Below are 23314 nucleotides of genomic sequence, written 5' to 3' on the forward strand. Positions count from 1 at the left end.
GTCGATACACACTTCATAAAATAATATCGTTAATTGTATTCATAAAATGTTACTTCATTCTTAACAAAGTTCTTTATATAAAAAAATATTAAGACCTCGATAAAATAATGAATAATATTATGGTACCAATGTAAGTCGAAATTTTCGGGTTAATACTTCATAAAATAATAACGTTAATTACAATCATAAAATGTTATTCCTTAAAACAGTGTTTCTTTATATAAAAGAAATGTTAAGACAAAATAATGACCTTGTTATTCAAAGTAGGCTATTTACCAGAAGAACGATTTATCATTATAGGTGCACAGTAAGATTTTTTCCATAGCTCAGAGGTACGTCATTTCCGACTGAAGCCATGATAATTCCGCGCGACAGTAAGAGCGAGGATAAGAAAAGCCGCGCAAAGTCATGAAATTATGCAAATGAACTATGCTGCAAGGTGTTTGGATAATTGCGTACACTGTCGGCTACGAGCAGCCCTTACTTAAAATCACATCAGCGCCGCTCTGGCTCGACGACTTTGTGCCATGTATCGCATCTCTCATCAGTGTCACCGCCCCATAAACCACGCATCCTTCCTTCCTTCCTTTATTACGCTTTTTCGTTTGTCGTGTACTGCTATCCCATAATTGCGATTGTAAACTTTGTACAAGAAAAGGTAATGAGCGTTGATTTTCCTGATCAGCGGTTTTTCTTGCCTTTTCGCTCGTTTTCTTGTGTTAAACTTTTGAGCAGATCCTTTTTGTAGGTATGTTCTAGATATATCTGTATATTCCTAGATATTTAGATATATTATTAACGAGATCGTCGTTTTAAATTTTTTATAACTTCCCTCTTTATCATCCTATTTTCCCTAGATTCTTATTTCTGCAGATACAAACACCCTAAACTGATTATAATATATCCCTATAGAACCATCTACAAGACCCTAGATTTCTTAAGGCACCATAGGAATTTCTATAAAACCCCACATTATCTCCCTATACTTCTAGTAAATTATTACGTAATTCCCTATATATAAACTCGAAAAACCCTAAGAGAATCTTCATCTAACAAATTCCCTATAACCCTAAACCTCATATCGCAAATATTAACGCAGAAAAAATTCCATGACCCTATCATCTCCCCTCTCGGGATTCGAACGCGCGAACCATAGATTACTAATCCGCTGCGCTATCCATTACGCTAATAGCCCTAACAACAATAACTTTAATTGTTTACGGTTTCATCTATTGTCTTACACATGAACAGTGAGTGCATAAGACACTAATTTACTTCAGACAGTTGACATTAATTATTAATATACAATATGAATTTAGAATTAATTAGTACATAGATGATTTAAGAGACTTACTTTTGTTTTGCTACCCCCGATGCTTCCAGGTCGAATGCTTCCGGTTTCGTAGAATCTAGTCAGGATTTTCGAGACGCATCCATGAGAGACGAGCAGCTGTCGTGATATATCGCACGGTCTTACGCCGACCAAAGCAAGCTGTACGATTCTTTGCCGGACACAATCGGGCAATGGCCTCCCGTTAACAAAGACACCACCCAGTTGATTAACTCCCGCTTGACCTGCAAAACAAATGAAATGCGTGAGTTCTCGCATTGCTTTCAATTTCGTATCAGTGTTTCACTTAGAAATTGATCTGAAAGACAAATGCATTTTGACGGAACATTTGCAATGTACAAATACAAAAATTTCAAATTTCCCGCCATATGTCTGCACATATAAAAATAAATAACTAAAAAATTTTACTTAGTAATTTCAATTTCAACGTTGTCCCCGATTTACATCCTATTGAAAACTCATTCCAAAGCAAAAAACGTGGCAGAAAATTGACAACAGAAGATAACACGAATTAAAAATTATCCAGAGTTTCTACGCCTTTAATCCCATCTCCGTTAAACAGACATTAATATTTCCAGTTCCTTTCAAGCATTTCATCATCAATTCTATACGTCCCTGAAAGACCGTAATCATCCAGGTAACTGATATCAACCGACAAAATCGAACACGCATTATCTTCTCGGGGATCGAGTTACACAAGATGCAACAAAGTGTACTTGCCGCTCACGAAACGGCAGTTACCGGGAAAAAGGAGAAAACAATCGGGTCCCCGGTAATTTTATTACTCCCTTGTGCATGAAAAATTGTTAAAAACGGTAATTCGAAGGATGTCTCGAAATTAGCGGAAAACAATTTCGATGAAATGTTCCCTTTTTTCTGCTTTGCCTCGCCCGATGTCCTCTGGCGGAACGCGGGATAATTACACGTCACCTTTTCCGACGGCATGCAAGCATGTCAGAAACATTGTTCAGGACAACATATTAGAGGCCACAGAAAAATGCGTTTCACCAAAATTCTCTAGTAATTATAATGCTTCTGTGCCTATTACTGCTCTGAGTTGGGTTAGGAATACGTCTGCGTTTGAAATTTTAAATTTCTAAATTTGAAAATATCTAAGTACGTTATATTGCCAAGCGTGGAGTCACTGTGCGTTATATTGCCACGCGTGGAGTTGTCACGCGTTATATTGCCATGCCTGGAGTTGCCACGCATTATATTGCAAGGCGTAGAATGTTCACGCGTTATATTGCCACGCGTAGAGTTATCACGCGTTATATCGCCACGCGTAGAGTTGTCACGCGTTATATTGCCACGCGTGGAATTTTCACGCGTTACATCGCCACGCGTAGAGTTGTCACGCGTTATATTGCCACGCGTGGATTCTTCACGCGTTATATCGCCACGCGTAGAGTTGTCACGCGTTATATTGCCACGCGTGGAATTTTCACGCGTTACATCGCCACGCGTAGAGTTGTCACGCGTTATATTGCCACGCGTAGAGTTTTCACGCTTTATATTGCAACGCGTAGAGTTGTCACGCGTTATATTGCCACGCGTGGAATTTTCACGCGTTATATCGCTACGCGTAGAGTTATCACGCGTTATATTGCCACGCGTAGAGTTTTCACGCGTTATATTGCCACGCGTGGAATTTTTACGCGTTATATCGCCACGCGTAGAGCTTTCACGCGTTATATTGCAACGCGTGAAATTTACACGCGTTATATTGCCACGCGTGGAGTTGTAACGCGTTATATTACAACGCGTGGAATTTGCAAGCGTTATATTGCCATGCGTAGAGTTGCCACGCGTTATATTGCAACGCGTGAAATATTCACGCGCTATATTGCTACACATAGAGTTGTCACGCGTTATAATGCTATGCGTTTAATTGTCACGCGTTATATTGCCACGCACAGTATTTTCATGCGCTATATTGCTTCATATAGAGATACCATGCGTTATATTGCCACAAGTTAGGTTACGAATACATCTGCGTTTTAAATTAAAAATTTCTAAATTTGAAGAAATCTAAATTCTAAATTTCTAAATTTGAAATTTCTAAGTTTGAAAATATTAAAATTTGTAAACCTTCAAATACCAAAATTTACCAGCATCAAAATTTCTTAAAATATTTCTTCGTTCGAAGATCAGTACAATTACCAACTTGAAGCACTACATATAAAAACGTGTAATAAATTAAAAATTTCGAAATATAAAAACGTGAAACTCTGCGTCGCAAAAATTCAACCCAACAGCAAAATTTCTAAAATTTCATCAATGCTTTAATCATAAGCGGTCTCGGATAAATATCTCCGTTTTGCAAAAGGTATCGATGTTTTCACCAGGAGAACACGGCAGAATATCTCCGGTGAATCGTAAAATCATGATGCTCGAAATAAAAACGTCAATCGATCAATGATTTTATATCCGTTCGTTGAAAATCGTACGATCGAACGGTTCGTGGCAGACGGGCATTAAACCATACGGGAATAAAATTTGAGTTACACCGCGACCTCGTCTTCGAACGAATGTTGCTCGATGGACCACAGTGGCGTAACCAAAATTTCGAATTTTAATTCGTAATTTACGTCGATAATATAATTTCATCTTGTTCGATATGTTGGCAAATTTTTTTTTATTTACATATCAGTATTTTGCAAATTTTTATTTTTGAAATTACGCTCAGTGTTTTTTATATAATGTGGAGGGTAATTTATATTGTAGAAAGAAGATTTTAGTTAGGGATGAATTACAAAATTTTTTAGAATTTCTGTTTTTATTATTTTTCATTGCAAATTTGTACAAATACAACTTTGTTTTAATTACTCAAATAATTCTAATTCTATTTTGTAAATAGAATAATTTTAGCACTTTCACATCTTCGTCACTTCTTCATTATTTTATATATTTAATATAAATGTTTTTATACATTTGATATAAATGTTTGCACCTGTACTTTTCATAACGAATTTCATCACGAATGCTTTATGGGGTCAACCCAGTTACGCCAATGATCAACGTCGAAAACAGAGAAAAGGCCAAAGTGTTTGGGGATATTAAGGTCCCCCATAAATCTTCAGTGGTATACCGGGCCTCCCTAATTCTCGGATCGTTTCGGTAGCCGACGATTACTTAACGGCATAATTATTACCAGACTCCGAAATTTCATGGAAATTCCATGTAATCAACGCTCGAATGTTTGCTCCATTTGGTTTTGCTGCGCGTGGCTTAGCTATATGTATACGTACGCTGTCGTTTTATGTTTTAAATGGACGGGCAATTAAATATTTCATCGGGATGCAACTTTTTATTATAGAGATCTTAAGTAACGATTATGGATTTCTTTTTTAATACGAGTCTAATTTTTGAGACTGTAATTAAGTCTATAAATTTTCTTCTCGGATGTCTAAGTATTTTTTCATTTTTCAGTCTGTTAAAAATATTGTATTTGTACATTATTATTGATGCATAAGAAAAATTATGATTATGTAAGAAAATATTTAAAAATAAAATCTTAAGGTCGTTAGAAAATTTTTAATAGTAGCATGCATGTTTGGTGATATACAGGGTGTCTCACAACTGAAATGAGAGGTAGCTGACGTGATTCTGAATAAAATTTCCCGTTGCAGAAATGGGATCTGAAGCTTCGTTTTCGAATTATTAAGGAAAAACACAGGACCAATCAGAGCGCGAGACGCGTGCGCAGACGCGAGACAAGCTCCGCCCTCGCGCTCTGATTGGTCCGTGTTTTTCTTTAATAATTCAAAAACGAAGCTTCAGAGCGAAATTTTGCAAAGAGAAAAGTTGTTCAGAATCTCGAACCCCACCACCCAAGACCGAGAGTTACACTAGTTGTGAGACACCCTGTATTTGGAAGTTGAGGGTGCGAATATTTAACCGCTTTTGTTTCTACCATTTTTCAACTAATAAAAGTTATCGTAATTGTTAAGATCTTAAAGATCAATGAGTACGTCATAAAAAAGCAGGAGAACTAGAAATGAAGGACTCCTCAACGGAGGACTGGAAAGTAAAAATCTCACGATCCGAAAAGCCCGCGAAAACAGCTCCTTAATTTATGACACTTATGCAAATGATTCCGCAACTTTCTCGTTCTACATATCGCGAACGATCAAGAATAAAAGCAAGAACGGAAATTGACGGTAATAAAAGAAACGCATAATAATGTGTACGCGTTCGGATGGTCCGATGATTTAAAAGCAGTCTTCAAAACGGCTGCGACAAACTTTTTCGACACGTTATTACGAGGGAAATTACATCGGAAAGGGGAGAAATTCTCGCGTGTCGATCCCTCGTTATTCATCGGCGATATCCGACAGCGTGGTAACGATTTATTCGGCTTTATCGCCAATTATTATTTCACCTCCTTAAAAATCCCGTCTCACGTGTCCTCTTTTCCCGGCGTTCCTTTTTTTTTTCTCACTCCCTTTAATTTTCGCTCTACACGATAAAAAGAGTGTCGCTTCCTGTTCCAACCGCTGAGGATCGGGCCGAAATTACACGCGGTCAGAAAAGCGACAGACCGACACGACCGCGGGCCAAATTATTATTACGGCAAAAACCGAGCAGGAAGTTGTTCTTATCTTTATAAAAATCAGCCGGCGAAACGCGAAATTGCGCGAATAAATGTCGGATTCCCGTGGCTTTCGCCTCCTCCGCTGTCAAGATGGGAATTTATTGAGCGTAAAGATCGTTTGACGGAAAAATGTCGCTGTCACCTTTCATTTAGATATTGTAGACATGGCTGTGATAGCAAGCGGTCTTATCAAAGCGAAAGTTGCCTTTATGATATGTCGCGTTCAAATTGCGTTTGAATTTGCCGCGCTTTTCGAACGATGTTCTAAAGGAATTTTCAGTGTTTACATACTTGTGCATCATTCGTAGATGATCTACACTAATTAGGATTGATTTTAAGGCATCGATTATTAGGCAACAATTAAAGGTACCACAGATTTGCATTTGAATTTGCCGCGCTTTTCGAACGATGTTCTAAAGGAATTTTCAGTGTTTACATACTTATGATTACTTGTGCATCATTCGTAGATGATCTACACTAATTAGGATTGATTTAAGGCATCGATTATTAGGCAACAATTGAAGGTACCACAGATTTGCATTTGAATTTGCCGCCACTTTGACGGAGAGAAGATGGAGGGAAAATACAGGGTGATATACTTGCATACAATATGATTCGTGTGTTATTCCAGAGTAATTTGAACTAATTACAATCTAGTTTATTGCATTGACTGTCAGAACACAGTTCGGTGCACTTATAATGACATATTTGTATTTGAATTTGCCGCCACTAACGAGATGAAACCCAAAGACAAATATAACACAACGGAGATTATTTTGTCTTATTCGTGGATAGTGTGAAGTAATCAGAATTGATTTATAATGCATTTATTGTTAGAACAGAAGTAAATATTTAGTATATTTGCCTTGCTATACCTAGGTTTGAATTTGGCGCGCACTTCAAACGCGACAAGAAAGAGGAGAGCAACAAAGTTGAAGTTTAGAAAAGAAAACATGGAAACAGGAAATAAAACTAAGACACGATGCATACCAACACATAAAGCAGTAAATTAGCTGGGATAAAAAACGGAATATTTACGACGACGGCACGTATATGATCAGTAAAGGTGTACCTTTAGATATATAATAATGGTCAGCTTAGAATTAGCGAACTAAGGTGATCGCTATCGTGTTCACCATTTAGGTCCTAACCAAACTGTACACCTGCCTACCTGTAATCACGACTCATCTACGTTAACAGAGTTTTCTTCTCTCTTCTTTGTGTATGGAGGACACGGGAATCAATTTTAAACCGAGGTTAGGAACATTGAAGATATGAGTGTGGTCTAATATTTGTTGAAATTAGAGACAGAATGGTGGACTATTTTGGTGATGTTTGATTAATATTCGAGGAGGATAATAATAATTCTTTTCAGAATAAATAACGATTCTTTTGTATAAGTGAAAGAAGGAAAGCGAAGAAAAAATGAAGAAGAAAGCAAGAAGAGGAAAGAAAGAAGAGAACTGTTGAACCCAAAGAAGAGGCAAAAACTTAAAAAACAAGAGTTGAACCGAAAGAAGAGGCAAAAAGCTAAAGAAGAAGAGGCTCGCCGAAAGAAGAAGCAAAAACCTAAAGAAGAAGGGTACAACCAAAAGAAGAAGCAAAAATCTGAAGAAGAAGAGTATAACTAAAAGAAGTAGCAAAAACCTGAAGAAGAAGAGTATAACTAAAACAAGTAAAAACTGAAGGAAGAAGAGTTTGAAAGGAGAAAGAAAAACCTAAAGAAGACTTTATCTTTGATATACTGCCTGCTGTATCAATAAAAGAACGAAACAAAAATAAACGCAAAACTTCTTTCGACCAAAGTAGAATACTTCAAAATATAAAAAATCTGCGAGAACATTTTACTAACAAAATGGCGGTCTAAGTTCACATCAAACTAGTCGTCGAGCAAATAAGTGAAGGATAATTTAAAAAAATTAAGAAGCGAACATTGTATCGCTAAAAATAAACAAACAGTCAATTACAAAAATATATTACACAGAAAATAATCGTTAGAAACTATTTAAGACGAAGAGAAAAGTAAAGTGGAAGCAAGACAGCGCGATGTAATTAAAGTCGTTTAATAACAGGTCTATAGATCTCGACTCTCGATCCAGCGTATAAAATTCTTCGTTAATTACTGTCAAACTGCCTTCCAAATCGTAATTTAACCGATGCCCGGAGCCAATCGGTCGAGTGCCGATCGGCAAACGTAACAGGCTCGCGAGAAAGCGAGACGAAAAGAAGAAGAGGGGAGTGATTTTAATTTTTACCGTCGACTCGTCTTCTGATCTCGCCGACGGTAGCCGACCTCGTGCTAAATGTCCGAGAAACGATAACGACGAGCTACGTCGTTGCATAAATCAGGGACCGAGTACAGGTAGCTACACTATCTACTCGCTCGACGGTGTATTAGTGTGGCTAATATGTCCGATAGCTGATAGTCTCAGCTTAGTTCAGATATTTCACTGGAGACGAGACTTGAAATCACATGGAGGCTGAATTTTAACTTCCTATCTTATTTCGAGGCGCCGCCATGTTTGATTTCGTCCGATACAAAATGGTTCACGGTTAATAGTTCACAAGTATTATTTTAATTATTCCAAGTAATAGTTTACTGGAGACGAAACTTGAAATCACACGGAGGCTGAATTTCAACTTCCTATCTTATTTCGAGGTGCCGCCATGTTTGATTTCTTCCGATACGAAATGGTTCACGGTTAATAGTTCGCAAGTATTATTTTAATTATTCCAAGTAATAGTTTACTGGAGATGAAACTTGAAATCACATGGAGACTGAATTTTAACTTCCTATCTTATTTCGAAGCGCCGCCATGTTTGATTTCATCCGAAATGGTTCACGGTTAATAGTTCAAAAGTATTATTTTAATTATTCCAAGTAATAGTTTACTGGAGATGAAACTTGAAATCACATGGAGGCTGAATTTCAACTTGCTATCTTATTTCGAGGCGCCGCCATGTTTGATTTCGTCCGATACGAAATGGTTCACAGTCAATGATTCACTAGTACTATTTTAATTATTCCAAGTAATTAAACGCTTGATTTACTTTGTTCATTAGTTCACTTTGTTCAAGTCACTCTGAATGTCTTATAAATAATACCTGTCTATTATTATTAATATTCGTTGCTCGATTTCAATAATGATTGTTGTGTTATGTAGGGGAGGTATACTTTTTTCAGATAACATATCGAGATGCCGCCATATTTGATTTCGTCCGAAATGGTTCACTAGTACTATTTTAATTATTCCAAGTAATTAAACACTTGATTTACTTTGTTCATTTGTTCAAATCACTTTGAATGTCTCAGAAATAATACTTGTCTATTATTATTAATATTCGTTGCTCGATTTCAATAATGATTGCTGTGTTTTGTAGGGGAGGTATACTTTTTTCAGATAACATATCGAGATGCCGCCATATTTGATTTCGTCCGAAATGGTTCACGGTTAATGACTCACTAATTCTATTTTAATTATTCCAAGTAATTAAACGCTTGATTTACTTTGTTCATTAGTTCATTTTGTTCAAGTCACTTTGAATGTCTCAGAAATAATACTTGTCTATTATTATTAATATTCGTTGCTCGATTCCAATAATGATTGTCGTGTTTCGTAGAGGTGACTGTTTTCAGATAAATTGTATTAATAAACACCGACAGTTTTCCTTAAATTTAAAAAGTTATTTTTTCGACATACTGTGTTCAATTCAACACTATTAAACTCTAATATAGTTTTCTGACTCACCTGTATGCGGCATATTGATCCCAGAATTTCCGTGATACTCTGCAACAAAAATGACAGCGTTTCATTAACGATCCAATCGTTTCTCGTAATTATATCAAGCACAGTGGCCCGTTTAGTTGTATGTCGATATTTCGTAAGAGTGTGCAGTGTAAGAGTGTGTAGAGGTTTACGGGAACACAGCCTTTACTGTTAATGAATTTAAATGTATTCAAAGGGCGCGCTTGACGCTTGACATGGCAACCCTTAAATATGCAACCGTACCACGCGGCAAAATATTACCGCTACCGGGCCGTGATTCTCATTCCGTGAAAATAACGTAATTGCAGATAAATTAAACTCCCCCTTTCTTTCCCCACGAACTTTGCAATCGACTCACGTATTGATAATTTCGATGCGACGACAAACCTATCGGCTCGATCGACCGAGGTGTAAAGGTGTGTGTAATTCGATGCGGTTTTCGTCGCGACCAAGTTTGCATTGAATTAATTTCGTCGTTAAAAAATGAGTTAAGGAATTTATCGGTTGATCAACCTTTCAGAGCTGTTCACGGTCCGTCGATGTTGTAATAAAAATTCATCATTTTCGCCACTGTGGAATTAATACCTGATTGTGTCGTATTTTTTGATAGCTCGGATGTTCGTGACGTAATTAGGGAGAAATTGGGGAGAAATCGTTTATTGGGGAGAAACAGGAATATCACCAATTCTCTGATTTAATCAATTTCGGAATTTGTCAATTTTTGAGTTGTCTCAAGCTTTAAAATTGTCAAATTTCCAAATCTTCAACTTCGACCTGGAGTTCAAACGTTTCTAAAACTTCTTCAATAAAAATTAATAGACTTCCTCCATCTTAAATCCGAAATTTCCAAACATCTTAGCTTCCAAATGTCCACATCGCGAACTAAATTCCCAGATTCCAGCTATCTCGAATATGAAAAGGTTCAACTCGTTCACCATCGGTACCCTAAAGGCAACCTCTAAGCATCCTAAGAGCATCCACAGCAGGCGTATCGAATCCCGAAGTGTTTCGCAACGAATCAATCAGCGGGGATGAAAAGAGCACGAAGTGGAATAATTTGGTCGATAGAAGCGTGCAGTCGCGTAACGTGTAATAGTTACATCAGATTAGAGGCAGCGGGTAGCGAGCGTGTAAGCAGGCTTAATGCGTGGGTAGGCATCGAGTTTGAGGTTAGGGTGTTGGTTGCACGTAGACGATTGTACACCTGAAATCGTGGTACAAACACACGTTCGTCGGTGGAGACCTCGACACGAAACGGACGAGGGTTACGACGGGGCGACACGGGGGCACAGGGGGTGCCTTTGGTAATCGCGCATTAATTTGCATCACAAAGTACACGCCACCCGCTACGCTACGCACGCATTCCACGTAGTTTTCCGCTACGATCCGCGGGTTTTCAAGCCGATACCACTTGTTTAACCCTTGAGACGATTGTCAGTTTAATCGATTCACAATTTCTTATTGGATGTTTTGATTGGATTTTTTTGATACCAATCATTGTAACCAATTTTAGGTTAGGGACAAATGTAATGTATACTTGCAAACCCCTTAGGGTTAAGGGTGTCAATTATCTGTGCATTGACAACAGGTTAAATTTCAAATTTATGTGAATTTTTATTTTGTTATGTTTCTGTCATAAATTCATGGACTTGTTGCAGCCATTTTGGTTGTCAAAGTCAGCCATTTTGTACTGCGAACAGCGAATGGTTTATGTAACCTTCTTCAGTAAGTTTAAGTTTAATTTAACAGAACAGTATTATTAGTGTCAGATCATCTTGTCAGCCATTTTGTATTGCAAGGAGCGAATGGTTTATAGTCTTCAGCAAGTTTAAACTTAATTTGACACAACAGTATTACGACGCTGGTATTATGCCAGCCATTTTGTACTGTGAAGAGCGAATGGTTTATATAACCTTCTTCAGCAAGTTTAAGTTTAATTTAACAGAACAGTATTATTAGTGTCAGATCATCTTGTCAGCCATTTTGTATTGCAAGGAGCGAATGGTTTATACTCTTCAGCAAGTTTAAGCTTAATTTGACACAACAGTATTACGACGCTGGTATCATGTCAGCCATTTTGTATTGCGAAGAGCGAATGGTTTACAGTCTTCTTCAGCAAGTTTAAATTTAATTTGACATAAAAGTACTACTAGGATCGTGTCAGATCACCTTGTCAGCCATTTTGTATTGCAAGGAGCGAATGGTTTATAGTCTTCAGCAAGTTTAAACTTAATTTGACACACAGTATTACGACGCTCGTATCATGTCAGCCATTTTGTATTGCGAAGAGCGAATGGTTTACAGTCTTCTTCAGCAAGTTCAAGTTTAATTTAATATAAAAGTATTATGATTATACAGCAACATGAAGTGTTGTCCTTTTATTTAAACTTGTATATTTTAATAACAGTCTACACTGTACTATACAATTCACTATAATACTTCTTAAGTAATAAAACTTGCAGTGGACCTATTCCATAATAAGGAGATACATGGTGTATCAAGTTAACCAGTGAAAATTCAAGAAGTACAAAAAGACGGAGAACGTATCGGTTGTACGAGACGGCAAGAAAACGAGGCAAGTATTTTTACGCCGTGTCCGCGCAAAGGCCTGGAAAATTGACGGTGCAAAGTTATTATGGCGTCGCAGATCACCTTCGAAAAAACTCGATTCTACGTATATGGAGTTTGTAAAGTTTGCGGATACTAAAATTCCATCACGAAGCGATTTCAAGGTGTCAAGCGATACTCGTTAAAGGCACGGTTCGCAGTTGCACGAAATGCAGTTCCCTTTTATTCGCTTGATGATACTGCGAGACCGCTCGCAAAAACTGCTGGGTACAAATGGCGCACGTTACTCTAATTAGACTGATTTTATTGTAAAACTTCCTTTGGTATCCTTGTATTTTCTCTATTATTTATTAGCCTTCAGTTTGTTAATGATACATGCATTCATTTCAATTGATACTAATTAAAAATTGCAACTCATTGTTCAGGTTTTTAATGGATTTATTGAACATAGTATATAATGTTTTAATTAATTCAATTATGTTTGACAAAATAGACTATGATTACACATAATGTAAAAACTTGAAGAACTTTTAAAAATGGAGTAAAAAAATAAATTAATAAAATCAATATTGTACATGAATTTTATTTATGAGGTTTCTTAAAAAATTTTAATATATATTCTACTGAATTTATTTATAATAAATGTTAACATAAACTTGATTAATGTAACATCATTTTTGGTAACCTATGAACATGATGTACATTTAAAAAATTGAATGAATAAAATCTATATTGTACATGAATTTTATTTATGAGGTTTCTTAAAGAATTTCATACATGTTCTACTGAATTTATTTATAAAAAATGTTAACATAAACTTGATTAATGTAACATCATTTTTGGTAACCTGTGAAGACTATGTACATTTAAAAAATTGAATGAATAAAATCAATATTGTACATGAATTTTATTTATGAAGTTTCTTAAAGAATTTTAATATATGTTCTACTAAATTTATTTATAATAAATGGTAACATAAACTTGATTAATGTAACATCATTTTTGGCAACCTGTGAAGACTATGCACACTTAGAAAATTAAATCAATGAAATCTATATTGTACATGAATTTTATTTATGAAGTTTCTTAAAGAATTTCATACATGTTCTACTGAATTTATTTATAAAAAATGGTAACATAAACTTGATTAATGTAACATCATTTTTGGCAACCTGTGAACATGATGCATATTTAAAAAATTGAATGAATAAAATCTATATTGTACATGAATTTTATTTATGAGGTTTCTTAAAGAATTTTAATATATGTTCTACTGAATTTATTTATAAAAAATGGTAACATAAACTTGATTATTGTAACATTATTTTTGATAATCTGCGAACACGATGCATACTTAAAAAATTGAATAGCAAAATAAAATATTCCATGAATTTTATGTATAAACTACTTTAAACACATTAATAATATTTTCTTTAATTAATCCGTAAACTTGCATCCTTAAAAGTTACCATAAACATGAGTCAATAAAATTACTACCGTTTATAAATTTTATGAACAAAATCTTATAAAGATGTCAATACACAATTGATATAATGTACCAGTTAAATTACTATACGACTTATTTACTGCACCAATAAAAAAAATTGACAAAGTTTCATAAAGCAATTTTAGATGTAGCAGAAAAGCGTGGAATTTAAAGATACGAATTAGGAATCGAGAGTATCAGAAATCACGAGTTTCCTTGTCCTGCAAGGTCCACAATAAAATATCTTGGTAATGAGGATTGAACGATTATTATAAATCAAACAGGGCCGGCAACAGGGGATCGTTCGCTGCATTTCTCGCGCGCCACGTGTTTTGCCGGTGTTACTCTCGTGAACACGTGTCCCGCCTTCCCGCTTTATTTCTTTCTTCATCTTGTCCTCCCTTCGTCTTCGCGGTACGTGCAAAAGTGACGTACGAACCGAACGCTCCCGACACGCTGAATTTTTCTCTTTCAGTGCGGGGCCGCCGGTAATTTCTTTTGGCCACGCTATGATCACGATGTTTCAATTACCGCGAAAGTCGTACTCGAGCTTCGGAACATGATTTTGAAAATAAAACGGGTCGAATGTCGGGAAAACATATTAAAACCGGGCAAAATAGAGGTGAATTCCAATAATTAAAATCCAGGGATGATTTCTTTAAAACATACATGTGTTTCTTTTTATGCAATTATGTTTTTTTATTTTAAATTCGTGATTAAATTGTGGAAGTATCAATAGATGCTTCTTTCCATTGAAAAGGTAATGTGGTCATGGTAGATTGAATTAGCAAAATATAAATGTATGTGTAGTAAATATTAAATGTCAAATTGTACAGGAATAATATTATTGAATATTACTTTTGAGCTCTAAACATTGAACTTGATATTGAAATAATAGTATTGTATTAAATGACAATGCAGAAAACATTTAGAATAAAATACTTGTCTTAGAAGCTTAGAAGCTGAAGTAACTGCAGTGACATCAATGCCTGCATAAGACAGTACTCAGCTGTAGATATTACTTAAGCTTACTTTGTTTAAATGTAACAAATTATTTGTTAAAATAAACAATTACTTCTTGTACTTTATTAAATTCTAAGTTAAATTGATAAGACTGTGTTTTAAAAGAACTTAATTTTATTTTAATAAAATTTTGTTAGTATAGAACTGAAGTATGCAATTTGTCTTCATGCAGTGATAAAATCATAAATCATTACAAATTTAAGTTACATCAATAACAACGTTCCACTTACAATTAATGAAATCGTACCAACATGTCAAGAAAAAGACACGAAACAAGACTTTACGATCCGTGTAATCGCAATTTCACATCGAACCGCAAAAAACGTCAAAGAAATTCTGTCCTCATAAAAACATGAATGCTCGGTGTAAGCAAGAAAGTCGTTTTAATTTTCAAGCAAATTTGTTAATAATGAAATACAAGACTATAATTAAAGAAGTAGTTTTAAAATTATATTATGAGGAATTAACCCTTGTTTCCACGCGCTATATTGCCACGAGTAGAGTTATTATGCGTTATATTGCCACGCGTAGAATTGCCACGCGTTATATTGCCACGCGTAGAGTTGTCACGCGTTATATTGCCATGCGTGGAGTTGCCGCGCGTTATATTGCATCGCGTGGAATTTGCACGCGTTATATTGCCACGCGTGGAGTAGCCGCGCGTTATATTGCCACGCGTGGAGTAGCCGCGCGTTATATTGCAACGCGTGAAATTTGCACGCGTTATATTGCCATGCGTGGAGTTGCCGCGCGTTATATTGCCACGCGTGGAGTTGTCACGCGTTATATTGCCACGCGTTATATTGCAACGCGTGAAATTTGCACGCGTGGAGTTGTCACGCGTTATATTGCCACGCGTAGAGTTGCCACGCGTTATATTGCAACGCGTGAAATTTGCACGCGTTATATTGCCACGCGTGGAGTAGCCGCGCGTTATATTGCCACGCGTAGAGTTGTCACGCGTTATATTGCACCGCGTGAAATTTGCACGCGTTATATTGCCACGCGTGGAGTTGCCGCGCATTATATTGCATCGCGTGGAGTTGTCACGCGTTATATTGCCACGCGTTATATTGCAACGCGTGAAATTTGCACGCGTGGAGTTGTCACGCGTTATATTGCCACGCGTAGAGTTGCCACGCGTTATATTGCAACGCGTGAAATTTGCACGCGTTATATTGCCACGCGTGGAGTAGCCGCGCGTTATATTGCCACGCGTGGAGTAGCCGCGCGTTATATTGCAACGCGTGAAATTTGCACGCGTTATATTGCCATGCGTGGAGTTGCCGCGCGTTATATTGCCACGCGTGGAGTTGTCACGCGTTATATTGCCACGCGTTATATTGCAACGCGTGAAATTTGCACGCGTGGAGTTGTCACGCGTTATATTGCCACGCGTAGAGTTGCCACGCGTTATATTGCAACGCGTGAAATTTGCACGCGTTATATTGCCACGCGTGGAGTAGCCGCGCGTTATATTGCCACGCGTAGAGTTGCCACGCGTTATATTGCAACGCGTGAAATTTGCACGCGTTATATTGCCACGCGTGGAGTAGCCGCGCGTTATATTGCCACGCGTGGAGTTGTCACGCGTTATATTGCCATGCGTTATATTGCAACGCGTGAAATTTGCACGCGTGGAGTTGTCACGCGTTATATTGCCACGCGTAGAGTTGCCACGCGTTATATTGCAACGCGTGAAATTTGCACGCGTTATATTGCCACGCGTGGAGTTGCCGCGCATTATATTGCAACGCGTGGAATTTTCACGCGTTACATTGCTACGCGTAGAATTGTCACGCGTTATATTGCCACGCGTAGAATCTTCATGCGTTATATTACCATATGCAGAATTTCCACGATCTATATCGCCACGCGTAGAGTTACTACGTGTTATATTGCCACGCATAGAATTGTCACGCGTTATATTGCCACGCAAATAAACTCCTTAGTACAATACATATTTCTCAAACAAAAACGCTTTTGAAGTATCATTATTAATAAAAAAATATCAGAAATTTTAATTACTCCTTAATTCATCAATATCTAGCAATGAATCCACGAAAGTTCTTTTAGATCCGATTTTGTAAGATTGTTTCCACTTCTCTGAAAACGGAAGGTTCGATTTGAGAACCGCAGCGGTAAATCGTCAGTAAGGTCACGCTTTTACGTGTAAGCCCTAAGCGAAATCTAGTTTTTGTTTATTCATTAGGTTACCCCGTGCTTTAAGTGGTACGTGGAGAAGGCTTGCCCGACACAAGCTAGCACACCAAAGGGGGTGGCAAGGGGGAGGAGGTGGACCGCCGTATCTCCGATATGCCACCAGCCATAAAAATCTGAATATATTAGGCCTACATGCACACGACATCTCGGTCGGATCGTGAACACGTTAACCACGATAATCTATGCTCGTTTCTAGCACACTTTAACACGTTTCTGCGTAGAAACTCGTTGTGACCACTGGCTACCTAGCTTCTTCTTTTATCCATTTTCTTTTTCACCGTGAAAAACTCTTAATTAATTGAACGGATGCGTTAAAGAATGGTACAAGTTCGAAATTAGCGGGTTTCGAGATGGAAATAGACGCTCTCGTTATATAGCCAATTTCAGATGTACTTTTGTGAATATCATGGCATTATGGAGCACTGCGATCTGCTGTCACAGTTTCTAAATTTTTAATAATTCTTAGCAGTTATACTTTGAGCATTATATGGCCGAATGTTACATTGCTATATATTGCATAGACTGACGTTATAATGTGATGTATTATGATATCGTTGTAGTATCATTGTGTGAGCTGTATGATCAAGGATTATATCACCACCTGTTTATATGATACTGTTAATGCGTTATATCGCCACCTCTTTATATGGCCATTTGCTGTATAATAAGTTATATAGTTTACGCGATGAAATAACGACTTATATTACCACAAGTTGTATTCGCGAAGTTATCAAGTTCGATTATCACATATTATACTACCTCGGGTTATATCGCCGAAATGTATCACTACCTGTGATATCGCAAATCTTTAACGCATGATATTCGATATATCACCGAGTTATAACGAGTTGTAACTTGATATATCACCGACAAGTTATATCACGAGTTGTAACGCGTTATATCGCCAACGTATTATATTACCGTTATACGACGTTACGTTCTCAAGTGTAATATTACCAACGTATTATATTACCGTCGATAATATCTCCAACACATTATATCACCCGCACGATATATCGCCATCGATATTTTCAACGACACCATTTTAAAAAATACTTCATGAAATAAAGTTCAACCGTTTAATTATCAAAAAATTGCATTCAACCACCAATTTATCACAAAGTTACATTTTCTTGTACTTGTAATATAATCTAATCGCCGTATCTTCAAGAATATATTAAAATAAACAATCCACGGAAGAAAACGAACATTTTCGATGTTCAAGGTTAACAGAAAGTTCGTGTTGCCGTTTACACGGCACGAATTTAGTTGAAAAATTTCGATTCATTTTTTTGTTCCCGTTGCCGACGAAGCCGGTGAGCTTTCGAGAGCGCGACGCGAAGCAACGAGTAAAAACGGTGGCCAGAGGATTGGCGGGGGGTAATTAGAATAATTCGGGCCGCTGTGGTTCACGCCACACGGACGAATTTGCATTTTAAATGAAGCAATGGCGTGTCAGAGGCCCCCGGTGCGCCGGCCAGCACCACAGCGGCAGAACTTTGTGTTTTATAAGGAACTTTAATATTTATCGCGTATATCCAAACCGAATAATCGTGTATACCAATACCAATACGCTTGTAAATACATGCACGCTTCTGTACAATTTAAGGTGTCCTTATATGTACAACGCCCGCCAAAAGTATTATACAAACTATAAATTAAGTTAGTCACTAATTATTAGTTACTTAGTATTAGTTACATAGTTATTATTACGTTGTTAATACTATTTTATTTGTTGTTAATTTCATTGCAATTGCTGTTGGCTATAGTGCATGATTGACTCATGGTGAACTCTTTTAAGAATTTAGAGAACTTAAATTCTGACATACTTATATTTTTCATAAACACAACATTTACCAAAATATAAATTCTCCAACAAAGTCCCTGAATCCCCCAAATCCAATCAATCGAACGAAAGTAAAAAAATTCGAAAAATTTTGATATTTCCGATAGTCCCATACTTTTGACCGACGGTGTATATTCGCTGGCTTCTTTGAGCACACTCACGCGGCCAGTTCGATCGTTCATGCTCGCGTTCTTCCTTTCTTCTTTTCGCCGGCGAAAAGAACCGGCACACGATCCTCCTCCGGTTCAGACCCTTAACGGTGGATCGTTATCGCGTAATTAGCGCCGCTGATTTTCGTGTTATGTCATTGACACGCATACGACCACACGATGATACCCCTCATTTCTACCTGTCCGGATTGTAGGGGACAGACTTTGCTTCATGCTTCATTACATGGGGATCTTTTTCTTTCAACGTAAATAATTATGTTTTTATTTTGTAATTTTATATTCTCTGCTTGCACGTGTGTCTGGATTTGCATTTGAATTTACCGCTAGTTTCAAAGATTTAATTTGGAGGGTAATGCAAGGTGAAGTAGTTGCATGATTAATGTGAGTTTGTTATTCGAGAGTGGCTTGAACTGATTACAATTATGTTTATTGTGTAGATTGTCAGAGTATAGTTTATCTATATACATATTTGAACACAATGCATCTATAATGCGTTTGAATTTACCGCCACTTTTAAAGATTTCTTTTGTAGGGAAAATGCAAGGTGAAATACTTGTATGATATTCGTTTGTTATTCGAGAGTAGTTTGAACTGATTACAATTATGTTTATTGTGTAAATTGTCAGAATATAGTTGGGTGCATCTATAGACATATTTGAACACAATGCATCTATAATGCATTTGAATTTACCGCCACTTTTGAAGATTTCTTTTATAAGGAAAATGCAAGGTGAAGTACTTGTATGATATTCGTTTGTTATTCGAGAGTTGTTTGAACTGATTACAATTATGTTTATTGTGTAAATTGTCAGAATATAGTTGGATGCATCTATAGACATATTTGAACACAATGCATCTATAATGCGTTTGAATTTACCGCCACTTTTAAAGATTTCTTTTGTAGGGAAAATGCAAGGTGAAATAGTTGTGTGATATTCGTTTGTTATTCGAGAGTAGTTTGAAATGATTACAATTATTATTGCATTGATTGTCAAAATATAGTTTAGTGCATCTATATATATATTTGAACACAATGCATCTATAATGCATTTGAATTTACCGCCACTTTTAAAGATTTCTTTTGTAGGGAAAATGCAAGGTTAAATACTTGTGTGATATTCGTTTGTTATTCGAGAGTAGTTTGAACTGATTACAATTATTATTGCATTGATTGTCAAAATATAGTTTAGTGCATCTATAGACATATTTGAATACAATGCATCTATAATGCGTTTGAATTTACCGCCACTTTTAAAGATTTCTTTTGTAGGGAAAATGCAAGGTGAAATACTTGTATGATATTCGTTTGGTATTCGAGAGTAGTTTGAACTGATTACAACAATTATTATTGCATTGATTGTCAAAATATAGTTTAGTGCATCTATAGACATATTTGAACACAATGCATCTATAATTCATTTGAATTTACCGCCACTTTCAAAGAAGTAAAGATGCAAGGTGAAGTACTTGTATAATATGATTAATATTCCAGAGTAATTTAAATTGATTACTATCAAGTTATCTTTACTATGTTCTGACTAAAACTCCCTGCATGACCTCAATACGAAAGATATTAACAAGAACATCTGAATAATATCAGCAGATGAAGAAAAGTTAACATACCTGCTGACTTATCTTCCAACCCAGTCCACTGGTAGATGCTTCTGGTCCTTGAAATCGATCAGGAAAAGTCGACGTTCTAATCTACAGTCCACCGAATCTTCAAGGACACCATAATTTCAGTTAGACACGATCTTCCTTGATGCTAGATTCTGCAGTACTACACCCGTGAGAACCACGAAGAGTTTTTCTCAACGCTGTCGAATGACAAATCTTAGATATCTTCATCAATGATTGATCGTGGAACACTCATTAGATGTCATCTTCAAGGTATCAGGTTGTCTCTTTCCTGTTCTTGGTTGCAGGATTCATCGTCTCAGAGATGAAACTTCAGTTTGTCAAATTCATTGTTCCTTTTTAGAGATTCACGAAGATTCACGTTTTTATTCATCAATTAGTTTTGCTCTGTTAATGTCTAATTGCTCTGTTAATGTCTAATTTGTTTTTTTATCGTTCATCAAATTCAGTGATTTCAAGGACGGTTTCCCGCGAAAAGTTTCAGCTGTCATCAAACAGAAATTCAATATTGAAATCTTCGGGTAATGAACTTTCAGTCAGGGTAGAATTTGCAGCTGTCATGTGGAATTTTTAAGGATGACAAAATTTTCAATTAAGAAATCTTCACCTGGTCCTCAACTATGGTAGTAGAATATTTAGCTATCGCAACTGGCTGAGCGCAAACTTATAGTTTAATACTGCTGAATCTTCAGTTGCAGAAAATTCTACTGATACTGCAGAACTTAAGGAAACTTTCAAATAAACAGTGTGGATTTAGCGAAATCCTCAACCCTCAATTTTGAGTTAGTGTGGAATGTCCAGTTGTAATTAGAATCGAAGACTAAGCTTGAATCTTCACTTAGGATAGTACCTTTGAGCTAAGTTCGTGCAGAACTTAGAACTTATTTTCACTTGTTAGAGTAGAATGTTCATCTACTAGAATCTCCACTCAGGGAAGAGAATGCTCACCAAGAACAGCATCTACTTTTCCCCAAAAATGGTACCGAATCTTCATCTCAGTTAGCGAGAAATCATGATGACATCAAATCTTCAGCAAAGTTACTATCTTCACTCATGTATATTCACTTATGTTCATCAAGGAACGTATACCCCATCAAAACTGTATACAAGCTTCATCTAAGCAGCAAATACTATGTTATCAAATTATTATCTAAGGTATCAAATCTTCAATCGTAGAATCTTCACACAGTCCACCAATCTCGTCCACGAAACTCACATTCTTCATCTAAATCAACATCTTCAGCCAAGGATGATCTTCACTCGATGTCCACTCAGGGTAACCGCCTAGCTACCGAAGCCATAAAGTCAGTACAAAAAGCCTATCACATAGAACAGATCACCATCTAAGATCTGCAATGTTGATCGCCATGAATTATCACCACGGAACTTAAGATCTGAAATCGTCCGTCTAGGTGGAATGTCGAGGAATGATCGCGCAGAATGTCGAGTGGCGACGCGAGAGCATGCCCGAACCGTTTAACTTCACTTCACACGGTGTCAGTGGTTCGCGGTGTGTCTTCCTGGACCTCCTCCGGGCACCTCGTGCGCGCGTGCAGCTACTCCTGGTAGCCGTCGGAGTGGCAGGTCCGCGCTGGACGACTGCGGTTGGCCGGCGAACGCGGCGCGGAAAAGAGGGAGGCGAGAAGCGGAACAAGCGGAACGAAGACGGAGAAGGAGAGGTCCGAAAGGAGGGGGACAGGTAGCAAAAGGTTGAAGAGAAGGGTGACGAAGAAGAAACCGATGATGAGACCAGGATGATGTGAACCATGCGGAGGACAGGATGTGTCTGAACGGGGGTTACGGGCTTTGCTTTCGTTTCGGTTCTCCCCCCGTACCGGGCTGCCACGAGCGATCCACGCTTCGCTCCTGATGCCTGTTCATGCAGAAACGCCTACGTATGCGTGGAACGAGCCAGTTCTGGTACTGAAGAGGGGGAGGCGGTAGCGACGAGTCGCGTGCTCGGGCTGCCCCTGTGGTACCTTGCCCACGGATTTCAACCCTTCACTATTTTTCTTTAAATATCTAATTATTTATTCTTAATGTCGATGTCACTTTGCCCACTGACTTCAACTCTTCACTATTTTTCTTTCGATGTCATCTTAATTATTTTTAACATCGATATCACTTTGTCCACGGACTTCAACCTTTCACTATTTTTCTTTAGATGTCTACTTAATTATTCTTAACATCAACGTCACTTTACCCACGGACTTCAACCCTTCACTATTTTTCTTTAGATATCTACTTATTTATTCTTAACGTCGATGTCACTTTACCCACGGACTTCAACCCTTCACTATTTTTCTTTAGATGTCTACTTATTTATTCTTAACATCAACGTCACTTTACCCACGGACTTCAACCCTTCACTATTTTTCTTTAGATATCTACTTATTTATTCTTAACATCGATGTCACTTTGCCCACGGATTTCAACCCTTCACTATTTTTCTTTAAATATCTAATTATTTATTCTTAACATCGATGTCACTTTGCCCACGGACTTCAACCCTTCACTATTTTTCTTTAGATGTCTACTTAATTATTCTTAACATCGACGTCACCTTACCCACAAATTTCAACCCTTACCAATTTTTCTTTAAATGTCTAGTTATTTATTCTTAACATCAACGTCACTTTGTCCAC

General features: G+C 37.1%; 1 protein-coding gene across 2 annotated transcripts in view; it reads right to left on the bottom strand.

Moving 5' to 3' along the window:
* The window catches only part of Poxn (paired box pox-neuro), a 140384-nt gene that overhangs the window by 15330 nt on the left and 101740 nt on the right, over positions 1 to 23314 (bottom strand). Inside the window, exons 1-3 of one of the 2 annotated variants that reach the window (XM_076536567.1) lie at positions 20655 to 22790; positions 9698 to 9736; positions 1355 to 1575 (exon numbers count right to left, since the gene is read on the bottom strand). In XM_076536567.1, the coding sequence (XP_076392682.1) occupies positions 1355 to 1575; positions 9698 to 9710 (234 nt within the window). In that variant the 5' untranslated portion in view covers positions 9711 to 9736; positions 20655 to 22790. Of the gene's footprint in view, positions 1 to 1354; positions 1576 to 9697; positions 9737 to 20654; positions 22791 to 23314 lie in introns of those variants that run through there. The other variant, XM_076536568.1, reaches the window with a different exon arrangement.

This window comes from Megachile rotundata, chromosome 10, assembly GCF_050947335.1.
Source record: "Megachile rotundata isolate GNS110a chromosome 10, iyMegRotu1, whole genome shotgun sequence".
Lineage (NCBI taxonomy): Eukaryota > Metazoa > Arthropoda > Insecta > Hymenoptera > Megachilidae > Megachile > Megachile rotundata.